Source organism: Haliotis rufescens, unplaced genomic scaffold (genome assembly GCF_023055435.1).
Source record: "Haliotis rufescens isolate VD_foot unplaced genomic scaffold, xgHalRufe1.0.p SCAF_5, whole genome shotgun sequence".
NCBI classification, from domain to species: Eukaryota; Metazoa; Mollusca; class Gastropoda; order Lepetellida; family Haliotidae; genus Haliotis; species Haliotis rufescens.
In genome coordinates, this window is record NW_025964223.1 from 9,078,792 (window position 1) to 9,104,536 (window position 25,745).

General features: G+C 39.9%; 1 protein-coding gene across 12 annotated transcripts in view; it reads left to right on the top strand.

Annotated features, from left to right (window-relative positions):
- LOC124119976 (tyrosine-protein phosphatase 10D-like) overlaps window positions 1–25,745 on the top strand; it is a 68,865-nt gene that overhangs the window by 19,945 nt on the left and 23,175 nt on the right. For 2 of the 12 annotated variants that reach the window (XM_046482689.2, XM_046482695.2), the window contains exons 1-5: window positions 8,474–8,894; window positions 19,152–19,404; window positions 21,002–21,106; window positions 23,909–24,028; window positions 24,480–24,599. The exons of 5 other annotated variants lie outside the window; for them this stretch is intronic. In XM_046482689.2, coding sequence (XP_046338645.2) covers window positions 8,853–8,894; window positions 19,152–19,404; window positions 21,002–21,106; window positions 23,909–24,028; window positions 24,480–24,599 — 640 coding nt within the window. In that variant the 5' untranslated portion in view covers window positions 8,474–8,852. Of the gene's footprint in view, window positions 1–8,473; window positions 8,895–19,151; window positions 19,405–21,001; window positions 21,107–23,908; window positions 24,029–24,479; window positions 24,600–25,745 lie in introns of those variants that run through there. 5 more of the 12 variants (XM_046482693.2, XM_046482688.2, XM_046482696.2 and 2 more) reach the window with 5 other exon arrangements.

Sequence of the window (25,745 nt, forward strand, 5' to 3'; positions counted from 1 at the left end):
AACACCTGGTGACATCGCTGATTTTCACCTTGATTTGGTCCTTCACAAACAATGTTCGGCGGACAGTTGATACTAGTTATTCTCTGACGTTGACGTTGTTTATTCAGAAGATAAACCTACTGTGTTTTGATTTTTCATCTCTAGCAGGTATCATGAAAGCATTATTCAAACTGTCTTCCCTAGCGAAAAATTACACATTACTATTATGACGTCATAAAATGTTCTACAGACAGGACACTCAAGAATTGTGACGTGAAAGACATGCCGCAACACAAAAAACTGAGCTCTGTTTATGAAGTAACTTCAGTACAGGGTGGGGTTTTCGAAAGGAGTGCTTCTGAACATTTATGTTCGCGGTTATGCGATCATGAGCAAAATCTAACGTAAAATCAATACCATAAGTAGATCAATGAAGCTGCAGGGTGGTAAAATGTCACGGTAGAATTACATAATTATACCTACACCATACCTTGATGTAAAACCCTTTTCATAATCATTCGCTTAAGCGAGAAAAAACATTTCCATAATAATATGAATCTCTTAAATCAGACACCATTGTATGAGTCTGACCATATAATATGCATGTGTTTATGAATGACTATCAACACGTGCCAGAAAGTGTTCGCGAAAAGAAGAGCTAATCTTGTCCAACTGGTGGTTCCCGTCACTAACAAAAGCAAAGGCGAACCAAGTCTTGAATAAACTTTAAGAAACTTAAGCGTTACCGGGCTCGTGAATGCTGTAAACCCTGATCAAACAACTTTTGAGCAAGTCCTCTTATAACACATGTAACATGTAACACATGTAATGATACACTGAATGTGCAACGCTTTGATGCTCTTGTATTCTTTATATTGCAGTTCCTCCAGAATGGCCACATGGCCTGCAACCATCCTTTGAGGTCACTGAAAATTTCATCAAAATAAAACGCATTGATTTTTTTAATAACAGTAAGAATGGTGCCATAACAAAAGGTCGCTTGTACATATCAACCAAAAAAGAAACGTTGGAAGTACCAGGTACGTAATACTTGTACAACAACAGTATTCTTGTGTTAACTTTTTGTGTTTTAAGACGTTGCTATGAAGTAAGATAACCAATAATTAATGATATGACTCAATCGAACATTTCAGATCTTCAATCTGGGGATTTGAGGGCAACGAAAATCGAGTGTTGTAATGGTAAACATTTTCTCTCCACTGTATCATATTTCAGACATATTTTCCTTTGCGTTTGACATGTAAACGTTCCCGATGTCCCTATCATCCAACACAATCCCCCAAATACTTAATAGCTTAATAGTTATGCCATCTGCAAATGATATTACTTTGTAACAAATTACATGGAATGTTTTTGAATACAAAAAATATCTAAAATATTACCAAGTTTTCTTGGTGCAAGTTTTCACTCACCCAAACCTTGTTTCAGGCGGGTTCATCAAAGACTGTACGGCTGGCTATTGTAGGAGAGGGCTGGAACCAGACACAGAATACTAGTACGTGAATCATTTGTGAAAAGAAAGCATAATACTCTGAACTCTGCAATAAAACACCACGCTAATTAACTCCATTACCATCTAATTTCAGTGATAAAAAATGATAAATTCAAACAACACATTTTTCATTGTTCAATTACATCGCCGGTCCGTCATTGAGCAAGCGGTTTCAGTAACTTTGAAGAACAGTAATTAGTCTTTGTCGGGAAAGTGCATGAGGTCAAGTAAAAAATAAGAAATGAAATTCCTGCAAATGAAAAGCAATGACTACTTCTACATACTTACACCACGGTAATATTTGCTGAAGAAAATTATAGACGACCTATTTACATACATTGGTGCCGTTTGTTTACAGCTACCTTGCTGTTGCGTGCACGACGACAGGCTGTCGCCAGAGTCCAGTATTTCAATTCCGAACATCCAAAGGTAAACAGTAGACGTATTAGACTGTAGATACTGCGCTATTTCAAATATATATAAAGAATCACAAATACTACGACTGACATAAACAGTGTACCCATGAACGACTATGTGGAATTTTGGTGATAAAGAGAAGAAGAAAAAAGATGTAAAGGATGCGTCCAATAGTTTACTTCGTATATTTGTACATGTTCATGTTCTTATTGTGTTATGACAGACAATACCAACGCCATCGTAGTCGGAATTGTGGTGACATGCATTATTGTTGCTGCCACCATCATCGCTGCTGCCCTGCTTTTCCGCTCCAAGTATGAACTTTGTCTTCTACTGAACTGAAAAAAACCTCATGTAGATACCACTCTTGATAGTCACAATACACGAGGTGGTCTGCAAGAAATTATATATGATGTCTACCATGTTGCATTCAACAAAATATGTATTAGTATTATTAAATCGTTAGTAACAACCCCAATAATTTTTCAAATTTCTTTTTCAATAATATGCTGCCTTTTTCTTAGCCCTTGTGATGCGCTTCTCAAAATGCGCACAAAATGCACTTCTCCTTCATACGCTCTTTTAAATAGTGAGTACCTTAAGTTTATATATGACATTAATATCAGGGATTATACACCTCGTTAAAAGTGTCGCACCAGCAAATTTGAGGTGTAATTGCGAGTTCCTTTTCAATGTAGAGATTTGCAAATGGTACACTATAAGTTGTCAACCGATCTCAAGGGGTATATGGTGTGGCGTACCTTGTGTGTGGGCCTATGTATCCCCAATCCGTCCATCTCACTATGTAGGATGCGCTGATGCGAGCCGTATGCACACCTGAGGGGTCACTGTAGAGAAGTGCGATGCCAGAACGTCCATGCGTCTTTACTGCTATTAATTGTGCATGAATGTTCTACCAATTTGAAATTCTGTCTGGAAAGATTGTAACTGAAATTCGTACGATCCAAGAAAATCAAAGATGGCAAATTATTGGCATGCACTACACTAGCATGTCATGTCGGGATATTGGCACCATGTTGAAAATTAATATACTGTAATCATTCAACACATTCACAAACACACATTGACTGGACATGTGAGGGACGTGCCGAGATCAGGACGTCAACGGAAGACCAGTGCCAGGGAGAACATGGTCGATGTTCGCCAGGCAAAACGGCTGCCAATTTTTACTTGCACTGTTCTTCGCCATCATTGGCCTACCCACAACAGAGTGTCCCTTAGCATTACCGGGCGTCGATTGAATGCAGCAGGATTAAGGGCCAGAAGGGCCGGAAGACCAATAGCAAATCCACTCCTCTCACGCCGACACGCGAGGGGCCGTTAAGAATGTGTCTCGAGCACACTGGAACTTGAGGTCAAGGAGGAGGAGGAGTCATTGGTCTGACGAGAGTCGGTGGTTATTGCACCACACTGATGGTACGACTCGTGCCTGGAGGCAAAGGGGAACATGCTATCATCAGCGCAACATCCAGGAAACAGTGGCATGTAGTGGTGGCTCAGTGATAGTATGGGGATGTTGCTCCTTTGATTGTAAACTTGATCTGAACAGGTCCCCGTTTCCACAAAGCGATCGTAGCTCTACAACTATCGTAAGCCTATGTTAAGGTATGGGAGTTACGATCATCTTTGCACTACGATCGCTTTGTGGGGTGGTTCCACCAGGTATTCAGTGAGTGAGTGAGTTTGATTTTTCGCCTCTTTTAACAATATTCCAGCAATATCACGACAGGGCACACCGGAATTGGGATTCATACATTGTACCCATGTCGGGAATTGAACCCGGGTCTTCGGCGTGACGAGCAAACGCTTTGACCACGAGGCTATCCGACCGCGACCAACAGATATTGACTTACACTGTTGATAATTTAACTGTGACATGGGTACAACGTTACGAAGACACGTACCTGTTGATCGTCCCATTTCTGACAGTTACTATACTGAAACTGTGTCTGTATATCCCCAGTTACAATCCTTGTAGTATAGAAAATTGCTTCTTTTCTTTGCATATGCACACATATTTCTCTTATTCATAAAATAAACTTCTTATTTGACATCACCTAACAATTTTGTTAGCTTTTACTTCGCTTTCCAGCTTCTCCTTACTCATTTCTGTTGTGATTATACAAACACTTGGTGGTGCGATACTTTTGGCGAGGTGTATATAATTCACCGTGAAGAGTACATCTTTTTAATATAGCATCAAGGACTATTTTGGCATAATCTGCTCATTCGAATGGGGACGTCGGTAGCACTGTGCAACTGTACTCTGCAACGTCTACTCTTCTCCCTACAGACACAACTATTTTCACAAAACACCAGCGATGGATAGACACACAACGCATGCATCTTAAAACTGTGTTATTGACATGTTTATACGTATTTAGAGTATACGTATACGGTGCAAGCAGCGTGGCATCAAAGTGAGTGAGTGAGTGAGTGAGTTTGATTTTACACCGCTTTTAGCAATTTTCCTGCAATATCACGGCAGGGGGCACCAGAAATGAGCTACACACATTGTACCCATGTCGGGAATCGAAGCCGGGTCTTCGGCATGACGACCGAACGCTTTAACTGCTAGGCTACCGCACCGTATCCATAAATGTTCAGGGCATCAGTGATGAACAAAACATCATACAACACTCATCGCCGCATCTGAATTTGAACTTCGTGCTGTAAATGGGAGTAGCGCCATTTCGACCAAGTGGACATTACGTTGACATGTCGTCCTCGGGTCAACCAGTGTAATTTCTCGTCCCGAATCTTTCGTGGTGACTCGTGCTGTGCTGACGCATGTGAAATGACATAGCAAACATGACATGATTTGATCGTTTCGATTGCGGGCTCCCCTTACATACAATGAACCAAGTTTGAAGCTAGATTTTCCGCAGAATGCAGATATTTCTGACTAGGTGACTCACCTTTTTGCGCACACACTATTTGATAGTGATTCATAAACACAAGCATGCCTATCATATAGTAGGAACCTACGATTGACGATGGAGATTTCTTATGGCAATGTTTTTGTTGCTTTATGCTGACGGGGAGGTCGAGTAGTCAAGTGATTAAAGCGTTCGCTCGTCACGCCGAAGACCCGACATGGGTACAATGTGTGAAGCCTATTTCTGGTGCCCCCCCCCCCCCCCCCCAGTGATATTGCTGAAAAATTGCTAAAAGCGGCATAAAACCATACTCACTCACTCACTTTATATTGACAGTAACACATTGAAAACACTTTATTTCCTAATTGCTCTTTATTCCCATGAGACCCGTGAAGATCCGGGGTAGAACAGGTCTTCAGCAACCCATGCTTGACGTAAAAGGTGACTATGCTTGTCGTAAGAGGCGACTAACGGGATCGGGTGGTCAGGTTCGCTGACTTGGTTGATGCATGTCATCGATCCCAATTGCGTGGATGGATGCTCATGATATTAATCACTGGATTGTCTGGTCCAGACTCGATTATTTACAGACCGCCGTCACATAGCTGGAATATTGCTGAGTGCGGCATTAAACAACCAACCAACCAACCAACCAATACATCTATGACAAGTCACACTGCGTTGATATCGAACACAAGAGTACCGAGAAACCTTCCAGGACGAGTTGTCGCCCTTGAATTAAATGTTAACCACAAACCATCACAGATTAAGTTGGAAGTAATATGATATGCACTCAAAGTGAAGATATAAGATGGTTTCAGTTTAAGTTTATTCATTACATTCTTACAACTAACAAATATGTATATAAAATTGGATATGTTGACACTCCTTTGTGTACTTTCTGTACAAATCAACCGGAAACTATAATCCGTATGTTATATGAGTGTGAACATGTAAGAAAGATTTGGGAGAAATATACCTTTGGATAAAAACCGTTGTGGAAGGAACCATTGATTTAAACAGGGAAAATGTTTTGTTTGGATTTCAAGGCGAACACAACAACCCATTGAATATTGTACTTTTAAAACAAGTAATATACAGACAATGTAGGAAAAGATTAATCCCACATTTTGAACACATATAACACTGTTTTAGTGTCTGGCCTTTCTTCCACACTTTGTATGAAACCCAGTCTGTAAAACACATTGATACAGTATTTTATATGTATCACGGTACTATGTAAGAATTTATAGGTATGAAAAGGTGTACACTTCTTGAATACCATGTCCAACAATTTTATTGACATGACATGTATATATATGCTGTACCTCCTAATTAAGATGAATACAGAAGGAAGGAGAATTATATGCATAAAAAATGTAATATGCATGAAATGAATTTCGGAAAATTCAATTTCATGTAATTTTGCAACATCGCTGTAAATATAAAACAACAGGACGTGTAATATATCAGTGTAAATATATATTTTTTATGGAAACGTGCTTAAATGTGTTAAACATTTTCAGAAACCATTTGGGTCCATTCATAGCTCAATTAAACGCAGTTGACGAATAGAAGAATTTTGTTAGACGTGATTCGAAAACAATCATATGATTGATAAGAACATAATCATACTTATATTTGTCTTTGAGCTAACGGTATGAAATTTTGCAGGTTTAGTTATGATGTGTGGATTACTTAGTTTTATTGTACATAAACTGTAAGAAAGACTTGCTGAACTATTGCTGCTTTGTATGTCTATAACTATCTTTCTATTTAGTTCACATAATACACGTATGTCTAGAGAGCATGTATTTAAACTGGAAATAAAAACATCGCTTTTACTGCGTTCTTGTTCAGTTTAGTTGACTCTTAACATTAATACTGTTGCACTGTTTTCATGATGTTATTTATCTCGGGTACATACAGATCCGAAGCCAATACGTTCATTGATGGAAGAATGCATAAAAGACAAACACAAGACGGTTCGTAGTCAGTACACGGTGTCGGAGTGGAGCATGGTATCTCAGTGGGCTAGCAATGTAAAACCGGCATTACTCGGGACTGGTACCAGCAGTCACACATACACGTGCATGCACGTCGCTCTGTAAATGATATTATTGAAGCCGGCGTTTATCCCCACCTCACCTCACCCCACCTTAATGAGAGATGAAACCATGCCTGTTTCGACAGAGAACACCTATATACACTTGGAAAGTGGACTTGACCAATTAATTACAAACGTTATCAAAACGTTACTAGGCTGTGAACATTGTAAACTTAAGGCCTAAAACACAACTATGATCACCGTATCAAAACCAGCACCATCGAATAACCATTTCTTGTTTCATTTTAAGTCACCATGAAACATCGGTGCATACTTTCTTTTGCCCGGCATTGTATGTTGCCACGAAAATACAAAGAACAAAAACACAAAGAAAAAATCCAACTCTAAAAATATATCATATGGAAAGCTAATTATATCCTAAAGGATACTTGATTTCCGCAAAAGGAAAGTGGCCTCCATTGTGTCACACGGAACTCGTTGAATTTGCGGCTAAACCTGCAAAACTTCAGAAAATATATCATATATCTCTCGCCCTCTCTGATCTGTCTCTCTGACTGTCTGTCCCTCTCTGTGTCTGTATGTTGACGTTAAACCTCATTCCACCTTGCCTCGTATGTATGTATGTACATGTATGTATGTATGTATGTATGTATGTATGTATGTATGTATGTACATGTATGTATGTACATGTATGTATGTATGTATGTATGTATGTATGTATGTATGTATGTATGTATGTATGTATGTATGTATGTATGTATGTACATGTATGTATGTATGTATGTATGTATGTATGTATGTATGTATGTATGTATGTATGTACATGTATGTATGTATGTATGTATGTATGTATGTATGTATGTATGTATGTATGTATGTATGTATGTATGTGGGGGGATGGGTGACGTGTGTGTGTGTGTGTGTGGGGGGGGGGGGTATGAGTGTGGGTGTGGGTGGGTGTGGGTTAAGGTTGTTGGTGTATGTGGGTGGGTGTAGGCGTGTGTGTGATTAAACAAGTTTGAAATTATTATTGTTTAATTTATGTCTTTTCCGTATTTTATGCAACTTAAAAGCTTTGCATATTTGCAACACTATCATAGCACGGTTTAGTTTACTTAATAAGTATTCTTTAAGAACGCTTCTTAGATATCAGCCGTTTCATGTTAACATGAGCTTGTTGGCATCCATCACTAAATAATTATTATTTGGATTGTTTTGTAGTATCGCTGTGCGGCATCAGGCAACAAACAAACACTTACGTGTAAATACAAATTGTAGGAGTGACGGGTGCTACCGATAGGGCAGGCCATGCAACCCATTTACTTAGTCGTCTCAGGCTGTGCAGAGTTGCGTCCCCTGGGCACGACAGAAAACTATGATCGTGGGCTTGAATTCGGTTCGCCCGAACAAATGTTTCTACATTTATCAATACCATACTTGTGATAGTGGGTTTCACCGCAGTGGTGGACCTGATGTCGATGTCTGAGTACCATGTAGTCCAACCTTAATATCTAGAAGACTGATGATACACACATGATTTCAGACATTCGAGATAAACGTGTATACCCATTATAATACATATGTATCAACTGGGATCCCTAGCGTGGCAGTGTTGATTCAACTGTATTCATTAACAGAATAGTACTGTTGAATCCTGTCGTTATTATTCAACTGATTTAATTATGACCATGACCCCATACACGGAAGTATTGATACGGGTTTTTACAGTCAAAAGTCTCAAACAGAAAACTGTACGTAACATGCGGCAAACGAAACCGAGTGTAGAACATCGCGTTAATGCATTGCTCGTATCAGGAAGTAAATGAACGGCGAGGGTGGCGAGAAGGAAACATGACTAACGGGACGTAGGGAAGAATGACTCGAAACATCGCCGGACGACCTGTACATTTAGTGTCCCTAACTAGCGGAATTATTATGTGCCTTGCCAGATATTAATTCGGGAAAACTTTTCACAATGGACGGTTCAGTTCGCCTGTTGATGTACACAGCATTACTCGTGAGTATATGGTTTCTTTAGTTTCTATAGCCATGACATGATTCTTGGTGTCGGGGGCACGACAAGGCGCGATATTGACTCGTATTCTGTTTACCGAGCTTGCTTCCTTATCAGTAGGCCACTCAACATACTTAACATGGCTACGATGTATTCACTGTTGTAATTTGGGTTGCTGTTTTCGTAAAAGTTTTACTAATGGACCATATTACGTCGAGATACATTCACTATGTATTGATAAAGTATAATTTGTTTTGTTTCACTTTTTATAGTGTCATTCACACAGCATGCACCGAATCACTAATTAAGAAAAATAATACATAATAGAATGATTGTTGTTCTCATATCACTAAAACGTAAGTGTCTTTAGCATAACGCAAAAGACTTCACTTGCTTGTATGTGACATATGTAAGTGACATTCCTCAGTTACACATGTATATTAACGCACAGATTTACTAGCTTGATCGGTAATCAGTATGCCTGATTAATGTGCCAAAGCGTGTCACAGCCTAAGGCTAAACCACACAGATGTATGTGGGGACATCATTATTTCATTGGTGTTGACAGGAGGCGCGACATATGCGTCAGTGATGACCAAGCTTACTTTCAATTTTCGCGAAGACCTCGTGTCATCGCTTACTTTCATATAATGTTCACAGCTATTTTGCCTTGTGAATTTTGCTTGTCAGAAAATCGAAACTGAATATTCTCTAGCGTTGACGTTTCCTGTTTAAATATGATTGGGGTACATAGGACAGACAGATTGCATACACATATCGAGCTGATAAACTATGTTGCTATACCAGTACGTATCGCATTCATCTGCATTGTATATACTTATAACCGCTAAGCACACTGCATTTACTTCTGTAATATAATATATTGATTTTGTCAGACGGACAAATAGGTAACTTTTCATCGTAGGCAAGTGCCATATATGATAACACTCGTTGATATTTTGTTTGTTATTTCTGCATTATTGTGCACACGCTTATTCAAGTGTTAAATGTACCAATGATTTAGTGCCGGAATACACTATTTGTCCCTGTTGAACCATGAAAGGAGGGAACTGATTTATAGTTTATCTCGTTGATACAGTCTATAGATTTACACAAATTACTTCCTGTACTACATCGGGGCGGCGTGTCTGCTGTTGTTAAGCCATGAATGCACGGTGGGCTTCATGAGCGCTTGGCCTCACTACATGCATATTGTGTTGACTTAAATAATCTGAAAATAATACCCGGTTATCTGAGGAAGATTAACATTTTGTGAAACTGTACAAACCCGTGAAGATCTGGGGTGGTATAGGCCTTCAACAAATCATGCTTGTCGTAAAAGCCATCTATGCTTGTCGTAAGAGGCGACTAACGTGATCCGGAGGTCAGGCTCGCTGACTCGGTTGATGCATGTCATCGTATCCCAATTTCGTGGATCGATGCTCATGATGTCAATCACTGACCAGCGTCAAATAGCTGGAATATTAAACAACAATATTAAACAAACAAACTGAAACTGTACATTCGTGATTTTTGTAATGTAATCTCCGACAGAAACCACAATTGTATGTTGACACGATCATAAAGTTCATGTCGTAGTATTGCTTACGAAGATAAACATTAAACGTTAACGATGATAATACAGACATAAGGCCAGTTTGGAGAAAACGCTTTGGCTATATATACGAGTGGTGATTGTTATGTTCCGAGCCTCACATTGAAAGACGTTGGCTAAAGGTGAGGTGAGGTAAAATGGGGTTTAACGTCGCGTTATTATTGCACTTATATAGCGACGTGCATGTACGTGTGTGTGTTTGTGTGGCTGCTTGTACTAGTCCGGACTGATGCCGATTTATAGTGCTAGCTCACTGAGATACCATGCCGCAGTTTAACATGAATACCCCACTCAGACACAGTATACTGACTCCGAGCCGACCAGTCCTTGTTTTAGCCCCTTAATGCCGAGTGCCAGACAGGGTAACAACAAGTACCATCTTTTAACGTCATTTTGTATGACGCGGTCGGGGATCGAACCCCGGACCTTCCGCTCTCCGGGCGGAGGCTCTACCACTAGACCATGGAGGCGGTCCGTGGGCTTAAGACATGAAAATAATTTTTATATATAATTAAGTGTGAAAGTTTTTTTAAGTTGAGTGAGTGCGTGAGTGTGTGAGTTGGGTTTAATGCCGCTTTAAACAGTATTACAGTTATATCGCGGCGTGTCAGCTTTATGTGGGAGGAAAGCCCCAAGTGATGCAGGTCTCAGACGTTTACCATTTCGATGAAACCCACGAGCACGGGTATGGTGCTGACTAACCTAGAAACATAATCGGGGCGAGCCGGGATTCGAACCCACAATCATAGGTTTCTGGCGTGCCCAAGGGACGCAACTCTGCACATCGACTCGCGCCGCCTTAGACGACTGGGCCACCCGTGCCCCCTGAAGTTGAGAAAAGTGATATTTTCATTGCAGTGAACATAACACTTGATATTTCACTACAGCAAACATAACACTTTGACGGAACTATTGTCATACAACTTGAAGAATAACCTCCCCTGAAATGATCTCCCTTTATCGTAAGTGTCTAACCTGTACACAAACTGATGACGTCCTTGTTACGTTAGTATCACATTGACATGGCAAAATATGGTTATTTGTGGAGTTAATATCACTTCTTTTCGTTTCTTATTCTCTAGAAAATATTTCGTGATAAACTGTAAATGTCTCATATAATCGGGACTTGGTTTCGCAAAGCGCCATTTTTGTTACTTGACCAGCGTGTTTCTTTCACTTCCAACAGCTGTCTTGAAGTTTTCAAGAATATTTTTGGTTAAAGTTGATTTTGTATATAATCATATCTGTATGTATGATAAAGAATTTTTCGTGAATCTAAATATTTCTTGATATTTTTGTTAAGATTTTTAAAGATGTTGTAAACACGAAACTCCTTTTTAAGTCGCAGATACAAGGGGTGGTGAACCGTCCTTGTGTGTTAGGTAGGGATAATTTACGTTTCAAGGTTTTACATTTGTAATGAGACAATTTTTCAAAACGTATGTAAAAAATTGGATATTCCATATGTCTCGTGAAATATCATGTTTCTCTCACCGTGTGACGAGGAAAAGGAGATATTCTTCAAGCTTATCCCCTTCCACATTGATACACAACGGTTTTGGACAGATTGTATCCCGGTTTCTTTGAATTCCTTCTTTTGGTATCCAAAAAGTTCTCCACAGCTGCTATGAAACCATCGTAAAAGTTGAAAAAGGTTCCGGCTTGAGCTGTCGTCATGTTCGGGAAAAAAGATGGCTGGCTGACGGAGCCAGATCAGGAGAATATGGCACATTGTCCTGATGGAAGAGAGCACACTTCATTTCAACTTAGTCTGTTAGTCCTGTCTTCATCCCGTAAGTGATATGCTCCGTTTATTGTCTGATCTTTTGGAAGATAGCCTAAACATGATGACAACCTCGGCATCCCAGAACACGGAGACTATAACCTTTCCAGCTGATGGGACATTCTTTACCGTCCTTTGAGGCGGAGATGTCAAATGCTTCCACTGTATTGATTCTTGTTTGGGCTGGACGCGGTGAATCCAGGTATTATCTCCAGCCACAAATTGTTGCAAGAATAGCTCTACATCAGCTTCAAACAGTGCTCCTTCACGTAAGTGACGTAGCCGTATGATACGTGGTCGACCGGAGATTAAAAGGTCACGTGTTGTTTCGTTTGTCTTATAATGGTTTCACAGTCTTGTAATGGTGCTTGGTGCTACATGGAAAAAACTGGCTACAGCTAAAGATTATTCCCCTGTTTGCAGTGGGCCGATGGAGTTGTTGCGTTGGGCTTCCATTAGTCGTGGCATGTTTTCGCTGATGACAAATTACTGGTAATTTTTGGTATTAATTTTGTAAGGCAACACTCTGTCAGATATTGCTTGTCATCGTATCCCGACGAGTTGTCAACAACCAACCAACCAGCCAGCCAACCAACCAACCAACCAACAAACCAACCAACCAACCAAACAAACAAACAAACAAGCGAGTGTGTGTGGATAGATAAGGAATAGTCTTCACACACTTTAACAGAGAAAGACTCGAACACTTCAACCGCTCGGTTACATCACCACCTCGAGACATAAAGATGACCCAACTGTTGGGTTACAATAGGACACAATCCCCTCATTGTATCAACTCCCAACATGTGGCTATTACAGTGCTGGTGATGTAACGCCTAGTGGTTCCTTCCTGTTGGTAGGCACACATAATCACAAGGCAGGCAATTGTGAATTATACAACTATAACGTTTGACAGGGTTATGTCGGTGGACAAAAGCTACATATAGAATCAAAGTAAAGTTTATAAGAACACCGCGAACACCGCAGCATAACATCAACCGAGCACTTCGTGGAAAATTCCGTGTTTCATTATGTCCCGAGTAAAACTTACGAGGGGCGTTCAATAAGTTTTGCAACTTGGGCATTTGTGTTTACACAAACAATGTCAACTTGTGGCAGGTGTGATACTAGTCATAACATCAGGTTGACACGTGTCATATCAAGATCCAGACACAACAATAAGTAAGATGTGATGGCTCCATTCACCTAAGGGTGGTCACAATCATGGATTCTCTCAAACATGAACAACGCGCTGTAATAAAGTTCCTTACCAAGGAAGTATGCAAAGCAAAAGAAATGCATGATCACAAGAAATGCATGATCACATGTGTAAAGTGATGGGTAAGGATGATCCTGACTATTCCACAGTTTGTTGTTGGTCTCTACAGTTTAAAGGGGGTAGGGAGTCCATAGAAGATGACCCAAGGTCAGGCAGGCCTTCAGATGCCACCCAACCGGAAACCATTGTTGCTATAGAAAGAAGAATTTTGTCTGACCGACAAGTGAAAGTATCTGAACTTTCTAGGGAGTTCAAAATATCAGTTGGAACTGTTGTAACCATTATTCATGAGCCTCTTGGTATGTCCAAGGTATCGGCAAGATGGGTACCTAGAAACCTCAGAGCTCAGGATCGCCATCAGAGAATTGAAAGTTGTCGAGACCTCCTGGATTTGATGAAACATGGATCCACCACTGGGACCCAAAATCTAAATTGGAATCCATGCAATGGAAGCACCCCAATTCTCCGCCTCCGAGGAAGTTTCGCACTCAACCATCGGCTGGCAAGGTAATGGCCACCATATTTTGGGATGCAAGAGGCATATTACTGATTGATTACATGCCACCAAAAACTACAATCAATTCACAGTATTATGCTAATGCAATGAAAGAATTGCGAAAATCTATCCGCCAGAAACACCGTGGATTGTTAACACGTGGCATTCTACTTTTGCATGACAACGCTCCGGTTCACAAGTCGAGAATTGCACAGGCCGCCATATGTGAATGTGAATTCGAACAGTTAAATCACCCACCCTACAGCCCAGACTTAAGGTCCAGTGACTATTTCCTGTTCCGGCAAATGAAATCTGCCCTACGTGGAAGACGCTTGACGCTTGACGCAGGATGACGAGGACATTAAGGCTGCCACAGTGGCGTGATAAAGAGGGCCAATCTGCGGATTTCTATGAACGTTGTCTTGAAAAGCTTGAAGGACAAATGGAATAAGTGTATTGAGGTGAATGGAGATTTTATTTAAAAAATATAAGTGGAAAATGTATTCTGCGACTTGGTCTTACATTGAAGTTGCAAAACGTATTGAGCGCCCTTCGTACGTCCTGTGGATGGCGACTGAATGAATATGGCGGTCGGGTTCAGTGATTCGGTTGATTGTGTTATCATACTAGTGAGTGAGACTGTCACTGGTTTGCCTGGTCCAAACCTTATTTTTTGCTGGATTATCACTGCAATATGAGAATGTGAGCATGGAGTTAAACAACAAACCAAGCAAACCGGGGGTAAAATACAAGAAAATAAGATCTGTTCTTTCTGAAATGTTAACATTAGATTAAATATAGGTAAATGTCACATTTACTTAAGAAATACTATATTCATCCGAAAATATATAATTAATATTTCGCAATATTTTCCGGAACTACTGTCAGTCTGCCTCTTGGTTTTCAGAGTAGGAACAGTATATTAAGTATTCAGTTCCTTGTCATATATACTCTACAACAAAAGAAACGCAAAGGTGATTTTTAGATGTATATGTTATATATCACATACATATTCAACAGATGTTAATCGATTGTTCAAGGCAAGGTCTTTTGTTCTCGGTGTCATGTATGGCTACCATTAGAGTCCAAAACTGACTGGCATGGTCCTCACATGGCAACAATCAGATCCTATGGCCTATGGAATGTTCGCCCACTCTTCCTGTAGTGCTTGTGAGAAATGTCGGAGGTTCTGTGATTTTTGCTGACATGCTAGCAGTCGATGATCCAGTCCATCCCATATATATTCGATCTGGTTTAAATCTGGCGACCTGGAGGGCAATGGCAGGACCTGGATGTTGTGATTCCTGAAAAAGGCTGTTGCCAGTATTGCAGTGTGAGGTTTGGCGTTGTCTTGTTTGAAAATGACGTTCGCATTTTGCATAATGGGAAGGACGTGTAGCCGAAAAATTGTATCCGTATAACGTTGTGCCTTTAAATGTCCCAGAACCTGCACCAACTCTGCACACATCATCACACCACTAAGGATGCCCACTTCCTTACTCAGTTTCCTGCACAGCGTTCCCCGCGATACATGTTAACACGACGTCTACCATCCGCACGAGGAAGCATAACACGTGACTCGTCACTAAACCAAACTTGTGTCCATCGCAGTTGTGGCCATACTCTGCGACCTTGACACCATTGACGTCGCAGCCGACGATGCAGGTCCGTGAAAATGAAACCTCCAACTGGTCGTATAGCGCGAATACCTTCAGAGCGTAAAGAGTTCCTCACTGTCTGGGCTGATATCCTTCGCAATTCTGGTATTGCCGTAGTTTTAGAGCTGTGGCGGTTCTTTCACGTAAGTGACGTAACCGTATGATACGTGGTCGACCGGATATGACATACAAAGGTCACGTGTTGTCCCGTGCGTCTGATAACGGTTTCACAGTCTTGTAATGGTGCTTGGTGCTACGTGGAAAAACCTGGCTACAGCTAAAAATGATTCCCCTGTTTGCAGTCGGCCGATGGAGTTGTTGCGTTGGGCTTCCATTAGTCGTGGCATGTGTTCGCTGATGACCAATTTAATTTTTGGTATTAATTTTGTGAGGCAACACTCTGTCAGAAATTGCCTTTCATCGTATCCCGACGGGTTGTCAACAACCAACCAACCAACCAACCAGCCAGCCAACCAACCAACCAACCAACCAACCAACCAACCAACCAAACAAACAAGCGAGTGTGTGTGGATAGATCAGGAATAGTCTTCACACACTTTAACAGAGAAAGACTCGAACACTGATGATCAATTTAATTTGGGGTATTAAGTTTGTATGGATGTCGGCAAGACTCTGTCAGATATTTGCAAATTTACTACTTTTGCGTTTCTATTTCTGCAGAGTATATATGTATATACTATATATCCACTCCTTTGATTTCAACCACTTCAATCTCACACAATATAATAAAAGGCATAAAACACCGAATGCGTAGAAGCCATGGAAACTATTTGATGTAAAACTTCAGTCAATGGAATAAATCTACAAATGTCAAAGGTGACTTGAGTCAGTTACATGTCCGTGCAACGAGGACGAGTAAACTATTTTGGTATGTTTGTCTAGAATCAGTAATACGGGCTACGATACAATGTAATATTCATCTCGTTCTAGCATCCGGGTGTTGACGTCAGATTAGGAGTTCCTGACTGTTATCAGCTTCCGCCCGACATGACAATGACCCTCGGTCTGGGATACGCAGGCTGTGTAGGATATGCGGCTTACCCAGTCGACATTTCTAACCATTAGCCATGTCAATCATGATGAGTGAGTGAGTGAGTTGGGAGTGAACAGTATTTCAGTTGCATCACGGCGTGTCAGCTTAATGTGGGAGAAAAGCCCGAAATGATGCAGGTCTCAGGCGTTTACTACTTCGGTGAAGCCCATGAGCACGGGTATGGTGCTGACAAATCTAGAAACATAATCGGGGCGAACCGGGATTCGAACCCACAATCATAGGTTTCTGGCGTGCCCAAGGGACGCAACTCTGCACACCAAATCGCTGTGCCTTAGACGACTGGGCCACCCGTGTCCCCTTTAACTATATGAGTCACTGCTGGGCGTGATACGGGTGATAAGCACACATATATACAAGAAACACACCATGTCACGTGACAGATGATGGTGCAATACTTCAATTTATTTCCTTGTTGAGATGGCGTTGAAAGGAAACTGCCCTTGCACAACTTGAAAGGACTTTGACTGGGATACTGTTTTCAACTGAAAAACAAGGAAACGGTGACTCATTAAACCTAAATGAAACCGGCATTTTGTATTGACTTTAACACACTAACACACAAGAGGTTGACTGTATTCCGCTTACATTGCAGCTGATTATCAAGATGTTTCTACTGGCTTAAAGTGTCAATACGGAAACTAAACTAATGCTACACGTGCATATGTTAATTATATTATGCGTTTTGGTTCTTAAGGTAACTTTAAATACTTTTTATTTGGTAAATATGATTGAATTACTTCCGTATGGTTGTGTGTGTGAGTAAGTAAGTGAGTATGGTTTTACGCCGCTTTTAGCAGTATTCCAGCAATATCACGGCGGGGGACACCAGAAATGGGCTTCACAAATTGTACCCATGTCGGGAATCGAACCCAGGTCTTCGGCGTGACGAGCGAACGCTTTAACCACCAGGCTACCCGACCGCCCCCAGTGTGGTTGAAGTGTATACATTTACTTCAATGAAAGTATTAATATGTAAATACTGTAATACCATGGTTATATATTCAGTTGCCGACCTTTAAGATACGAGTCTTCAGCAACCCATGCTTGTTATAACAAGAAACGACAGGGATCGGGTGATTTCGCTGACTTGGTTCTTGCGTGTCATCGTTTCGCAACTGAACAGATCGATGCTCAAGATATCAATCAATGGATTGGCTGTTCTAGAATCGAGTATTTACAGACCGCCGTCAAATAGTTGGAATAATTGTTGAGTGCGGCGTTAAACAACAAACAAACACATCAGTTTAATCAAAATCTTTATATATGTCTGAAGGCCCCTGGGCCCATCCAAAGATAGATATATATAAATGGTCAGTATATAGTACCTCACTTCTTTATAATAGATTTATTACTATTTTTCACTTAGGGATTTACGTCTCTTTCCATAAGCTTGAAAAATACATAGGAACAACATTTTCAAATTGTAGGTTGTATTTATAAGAAGAGCTTTCTTAATATTAAAAGTATTGAAATGTTTATTTGATGGAAGATATTTCATTCTGGTTTCATCATGAGGCGGACACCCTCCTATACCGATTTTACATAAAGGTAATTTTCTCAGTGATATATCGATTCTTTGCCACCGGCCTTCCTTATTTTGAAATGTTGTAACCCTGCTCTGCATTTAACCCATGTTTGGAAGTCAACAATGTCATTAAGGTACATGTCGGGTGCAAAGTATTAAACTCCCTATATAAACTATACCCTGGACTACCTTCAAGGACCGTTCTCCAAATTTGATAAATAAAAATCTATTGCACGTTTCTTATAATTAAATATATTATTGAATTAAACGGATTTTCTGTGAAAGCCAAACAAACCCACATAAATACGAGAGAATAAAATGTCTCATTTCGGAAGCCCGGTTTTATGTCCAGTATAGTCCATATGTAATAACGTTTAAAAATATGTCTTAAGCTTTTTGTAGGTTAACGCTCTTTGTGCATTGACAATAGTTTTAGCCAGTATTTGATACTCTGAGCAGCTGAAAAAATAAAACTTGGAAAACGGCCGCATTCGCCATACACTGTTGCATTTTGTGTTTGAGGTCCAACATTTAGGACGCAAATACTTGTTGTCTTGTGTATCTTCTCAAAACTATCATATCTTTGGAATCCCCACACACGTAAGGATTGGTTTTACCTGGCTGTCAGCTATTTTCATATATACCTCATTCAAGGACATGTTACATGACATTGCTGGAAGCAGCGTAAAACAAACTCACTCACTCAATCTACTTTCAGGAAATAAATATATAAATTATCTCCAATAGTATTGAGATCCGTTGCCAGCACTGACGTCATGGACGGAGATACTGCCAAACATGATTAGTTATCTCGTTATGTTATTTACAGGTTGTGTACCTGACCATAACAACGCTTCAAGACACGACATCAGATACCCCAGGCAGTTCCACGTCTATGATGGAGGCTACAGGCACTCCTTCACCAATGTCAACCACTACTATACACGATCCTTCAACATCTACATCTGCTGAGACAGATGCTCCAACATCTACCTCTCCTGAGACGACAACGACCCAAACATCGACATCATCACCACTAACAACAACACTACCACCACCATCTCCCACGACGACACCCCCAGGTAGGCCTACACACCACACTGTTTGCCTTCGGCATGTGTCGTAATACCCGTTAGGGTACAGTCAGCCCTTCTGTGTTGTACACCTGAAGTAAACCTGAATTTATAGATACCCCGCGCCCTTCATGACTTTTTAAGTCCATTTGAATAACGCTGAGTGACAGTATACAATAGTACAGCCTAGTCACTGCTTCCATGTCATCTGAGTAAGCAAGAATACTATGTTTGTCATTAATAATTCATTAACAACTTTGCATCTATCTTTATTTTAAGTAAATCCAACGCGTACACGTAAACGTTTAAAAATATTGTGTTCAAAATATATGTAAGTACTCGTATTCTGGCAAAAACTAACGAAATATCTGCAATGCAACATTTCGAATCCAATTGTCTCCCAGGAAAATAAGGTGCAATTGTCATGTACCTGGTTCACCGATGATTTGTGCGTCATGTTTCAAATTAAGCAATTTAACAAAGATATGTATTAAAGGAGCACTTGGCTTGCTTCTAGTCGTATAAACAGCACTCAGGTGCCTACCAGCACACATATTATGATGTTAAACAAATCCAGAACTTAATGAATGCCCTATTTCCACAGAGACAATGCCCCAGCGCATATATATATATATATATATATATATATATATATATATATATATATATTCGGTACCACTCCTTTGATAGTCACTTCAAGAAGGTACACAAAGGTCACTAGACGTTTGACGCAGATAAAACAACGTTTTTTCATGTCAAATTCATTAGAAAAAAACATTTGAAATGCATAATTATATCACTAAAGGAAATGGACTCGTGAAAACTAATCCAGAATCGCAGTTCATTTCCATATAAAGTAGCAATTTAAAAAAAGTAGTATCCTGTATATATATTGTGAATTCATCCTGTATATATTCTGTTACGAAATTTGTATTGGGTTCCAATGTGGCATACACTTATTGTATACAGAAATATATGTATACACATACAGAAACCGAAATGATTATGTGATGGCATATTTAGTGACTGTTCCATCTCATGAGCTATTTGACAACCCTTACAATTATTGTCTGCTTCTTCGCATCTTAGGGGCGGTGGGGTACCTTAGTGGTTAAAGCGTTCGCTCGTCATGCCGAAGGACCGGGTTCGATTCCCCACATGGGAACAATATGTGAACCCATTTCTGGTGCCCCCGGCCGTGATATTGCTGGAATATTGTTAACGCCAAACTCACTCACTTTTCTCATCATATGATAGGGGGAACGTGTGGCCCAGTCGTCTTAGCCGCAGCGATTCGCTGTGCAGAGTTGCGTCCCATGGTACGCCAGAAACCTTTTATAATGGGTTCGAATCCCGGTTCGCCCCGATTATGTTTCTTGGTTTGTCAGCACCATACCCTTGCTCGTGGGTTTCACCGAAGTTGTATACGTCTGAGACCTGCATCACCAGGTATTGGTTGATCTTAAACATCTACCATTGATCTTAATCAGTTATTCGCAATATATGGCAATAAAGGAAAGGTGCTTAACCCCTCACCCACCTCGTGTAATTTGCTCCTTCGCATTGTCGACATGCCAGGTTATGACAACGTGTGCTTGATTGTAAGGTCGGTGCCGCTTGAGTCGGGAGTGTGGGCGTGGTGCCTTCTGTATCATGAGTCGGTGTACATGCGCGTACGGCTCCTACAGGCTGGGAACACAGTGTGTGCCTTGTGAGTGGGTAATGCACGTGCATGACCATACATACGTGTCTATGTTATAAACACGATATCAAAATATATACAGAATGTACAAATATACAACATATTTACTCATTAAGTCGATAAAGCCCAAATGGATACATGTCACTTTCTCCGTTCTTTTAAACAGGATGACAATAATCACCATGTATTACATATTGGGACGCATATATCTTTTACTTACATGTACTAATATGTACGTTTGTACAATACTATTCACATTACAGCTATGTATTGTGCATTTGTGTCATTTCTTTTTACTTTTAGTGATGCAACTTTTACATAGGATATTTACATGTTTCGTGTTATTTACAGTTCATGTTATATAAACCATTGTACTACAGTCAAACTGTCCTAAAATTGAAACTACGCATCACAGATAAAATACATACTAACAAAAGCTAACCAGGATGTGCTCAAAAGATGTATGAGCAAGTTAGGAGTCCGGAATGATTATATAGTTTCGTGTCGAGAGTTCAACATTAGCCAACATGTGTTACTCATGAGTGAGTAGACTTAGCAGATAATTATCTTTTAGAATATACATACAGTAAACTACGGTTATAACGAACTCAAAGGGACCACTAATTTTAGTTCGTTATAACCGTAGTTCGCTATAAGCATATGTTCTGCATATATACAACAAATGGCCGGGACTAAAAAATAAGTTCGTTATATCGGCCAGTTCGTTATAAGCGTAGTTTACTGTATATATATATATATATATATATATATATATATATATATATATATATATATATATATATATAAAGTTTTGACAAGCACGAATATCTTGACTCTGCACCTGATGAAATCACTTGTATATATATATATAACGACTTGTGTCAGGTTAGAGCTCTCCATCATTTAGTCGACACCTATGATATAACAGAAATACTGTCCAGTGCGCAGCTGAACGAATCACTCACTCACGAGCAACACAGGTATGTTCTGTACTCCATTTATACAGCATGACGGACAACCTGGTGTATACTGGGATCATATACAGGAGGTATAGAACTGCATGTCCCACAGCTAGGAGCTCACCATAAAACCCTTATATCTGTATAGTGTTTGTTCAATCTGTGCCAATCTTATTATTGTTGGTATTTGTTTTCTTCATGTTGTCTATAGTCTCGATATGTACCGTTATACTGTTAATCATAGTCCATAGAACTGTTTTATCTGGTTCATAAAGCACTTGATTGTCTGGTTTGTTTACAGGCCCCGTTGCATTGCAGGCGTACTGCTGTGTGGCGTCAGGCAATACTTACTTACTTACTTAATGCTCATTGTGTGAATGGCGGGTGCTACCTGTATGGCCGAACATGTTTACCCCTTTCGCGAACACCTGGTGTTATCACCGATTTTCAGTGGTCCATTCATATAATTTTCACAGCTATTTTGCACCTTACGCCAAATGGAAGCTGTTTTTCTTGCAATGACAATTTATATTTTCATGGTAATCTCTCTTTTACTAATTTTTCAAGTGTAACATTTCATCAAAATTCCCTTGGTTACTCTAATTTTCTTTAAAAAAATACGGAATGAAATTGTCCCCATCTGGAAAAATTCTCATAATCTACAAGAGGAACACGGACTCGGATTCGAATTTGTCTTAGACGCCGGAGGTGTAGATATTTTTAAATTTAAACATATTTTATTCTCCTGAAAAGGATTGGGCACAAGTTATCACAACTTAGAACGCCCTCTCCCATAGATTTACATTTATACTTATTTACAGTTAATAAATCAAATGACAGAAAGGAAAGAAAAGAGATAGAAAAACGTATATACATTCACATTGCTCACATCAAACACGCCGGAGGTGTGATGTGTATAGCCGATATAGCTTAACATCATGTGTCTTTTGCGACTGGTTTTAACATTAACAGCATCTAAACCCAAAGGTTAGATTAAACGAGGTGATTAACTAATACCATGGTAATGTCTTCAATCTGGAACATATTGTAATCGACAGGTCAACCACGTATGTAAGAAGATAATTGTGTATTTGTAACTGGCTTCCACGAATTAACGCTTGTTGACGTACGTTGATCAAGTAGTTGACAGATGGTTAGGAGTTGACCTGTTATCAACATCGGACTTACACAACCGGCCCAATACTTACTGTGTGTATGTATATATCCTCAACCCGCTGGCCTACAGCGATACATCCAAGGTCTGATCGATGTAACGCCACGAGTGCTTTGTCCAAGTGAGCCAGTATCTGCAAGATTACACTACAGCTGTTGACAAATGCAAAGTAAACAATACTCTCCAAAAATACATAGGGGAATATTCGAAAACAGATGATTACAGAAACAAAGAGAGTGTATATTGAGTGATGCTAATGGTGGATACGACATAGGAAGACCCGGGTGTAACGTGACAAATAACAGGACATGTTGGTGTGAATTGAAACTGTGAAAACAACAATGAAATATTATAGGGGCATGTAGTACAAAATGTAAACCTTTGAGATGACTTGGCCGATTCCGCCTGTGACAATGTAATTTTCGAGGCAGACAATTTCTATATTTTATTAACATTTGAAGCATGATCATTTTTTTTAATTGATAAAATACCACCACCCTCCCACCCATTGGTAAGTATCCCCTACGTTTTGGAGAGATAGTAATGTACCTGCTGCAATAGGAATACGTAAATGATTACCTTAATCATGTTTATATAGACAATGTGAATCAGTCTTAAAGTCATTGGCCGAGTGGTGAACTGTATAATATGCTTGATGTGGTTTATGTTTGTTCCAAGCAATACCAGTTGGCGGCAATTGTACAAATGACACGCGTTGTATGGCGCCATCTACGTGTAATTACTCGGTATGTACATGCCCTGGAGATTACTACCAGAAGGACCAACAATGTGAAGCCAGTAAGTTATTGCGACTGGAAAGGGAAACTATCTTAGTACAGCAACTCATCCTAATTTCTGACACACTGCCGAATGCACTGACATGATATGAAACCATTAATAATTTTTACTATGAACAATTGGTTTCATTGCAATTGTTATTATTGTACTGAAATATGTTCTTACATGTTCGTGCAATTTGATCTTATTTGTGTTTATGTGTGCATGCAGGAAAAGAAGTTTATGATTTGCCCAAAGACGTGAAAATATTTCTTTCGGGATATGTAATATTCTCCTTCCTTAGAAAAAACCCAGCTGATATAACAAAACATGTTACAATAATCTATGTATAAATATTCCTAACAATTACACAAGTTTATAAAGTGACACATGCATGTATCTTGCACAGCATGTTCACGTTGTACCGACGATGACCCTGTTTGATTGTCTTTACCGTATGTCCGTTATACAGGAGAACAGGTGGGCGAAGGATGCAACAACAACAGCGAATGTGTTGTTAACGTTGATTGTATCAATAACACCTGCACATGTCAGGCAGATTTATTCTTCAAGGATGGGAAGTGTATCCCACGTGAGTCGTGAATGCAGAAAACCCATGTATCTGGCATTTCGTTTATAATCCTTATATTACTCCAACATCACCACGACTACCACACCCTTCTTTTTCACTACACTATCACGTTGCACATCCTTATATAACACCCCACATTACCATGCCTACCCACACCTTTCTGTTTAACTACAATATCACATTGCGCATGCCTTTATTACACACCACATGCACATGCCTAACATAACCTTAACGTTCTGTACATATCTCACTTATATTCACCTCACTTCTACTGATTTCATCTGAAAATGGTTCGGTCTATAGCGGTGCCTAAAGTAATATAATATACTGCATCAGACAAACTATTTTATTCATTTGAAAACCACAGATTGGTTAACTTTTCTATTCAATCAGTTCCCAGTTCTCAGTCAACGCTTTGGGTAATCGATATAGATGATGACGAACTGTGATACGTTTACATTTCTTTCAATCCTGCCTGTTTCAATTAACACACTACCGAAGTCTTCTTTTGCAGGTTTTAATTTTATTTAAAAATATATTTATCCCTTGATATTTTTAACACGTGTTTCTGCTGTTTGTCTTCTCTTTCAAACCCCTCGAAGCTGATGCGCACATGTTTTAATCCAGAAACAGAAATAAGAAGTAGATTAACAAGCACAATGTTCTTATAGTTATAGAATGTCAGTCTCAGTGTATGGCAATGATCTGTAAACAGTTACAGTGATGGTCGTAGTGGTACTTTGAGGTGTTACAGTGGTGGCCGTAGTGGTACTTTGAGGTGTTACAGTAGTGGTCGTAGTGGTACCTTGTGGTGTTACACTAGTGGTCATAGTGCTACTTTGACGTGTGACAGTAGTGGTCGAAGTGGTACTTTGAGGTGATACAGTGATGGTCGTAGTGGTACTTTGAGGTGTTACAGTCTTCCTCGTAGTGGTACTTTGAGGTGTTACAGTAGTGGTCGTAGTGGTACCTTGTGGTGTTACACTAGTGGTCATAGTGCTACTTTGACGTGTGACAGTAGTGGTCGAAGTGGTAGTTTCAGGTGTTACAGTGATGGTCGTAGTGGTACTTTGAGGTGTTACAGTCTTCCTCGTAGTGGTACTTTGAGGTGTTACAGTAGTGGTCGTAGTGGTACTTTGAGGTGTT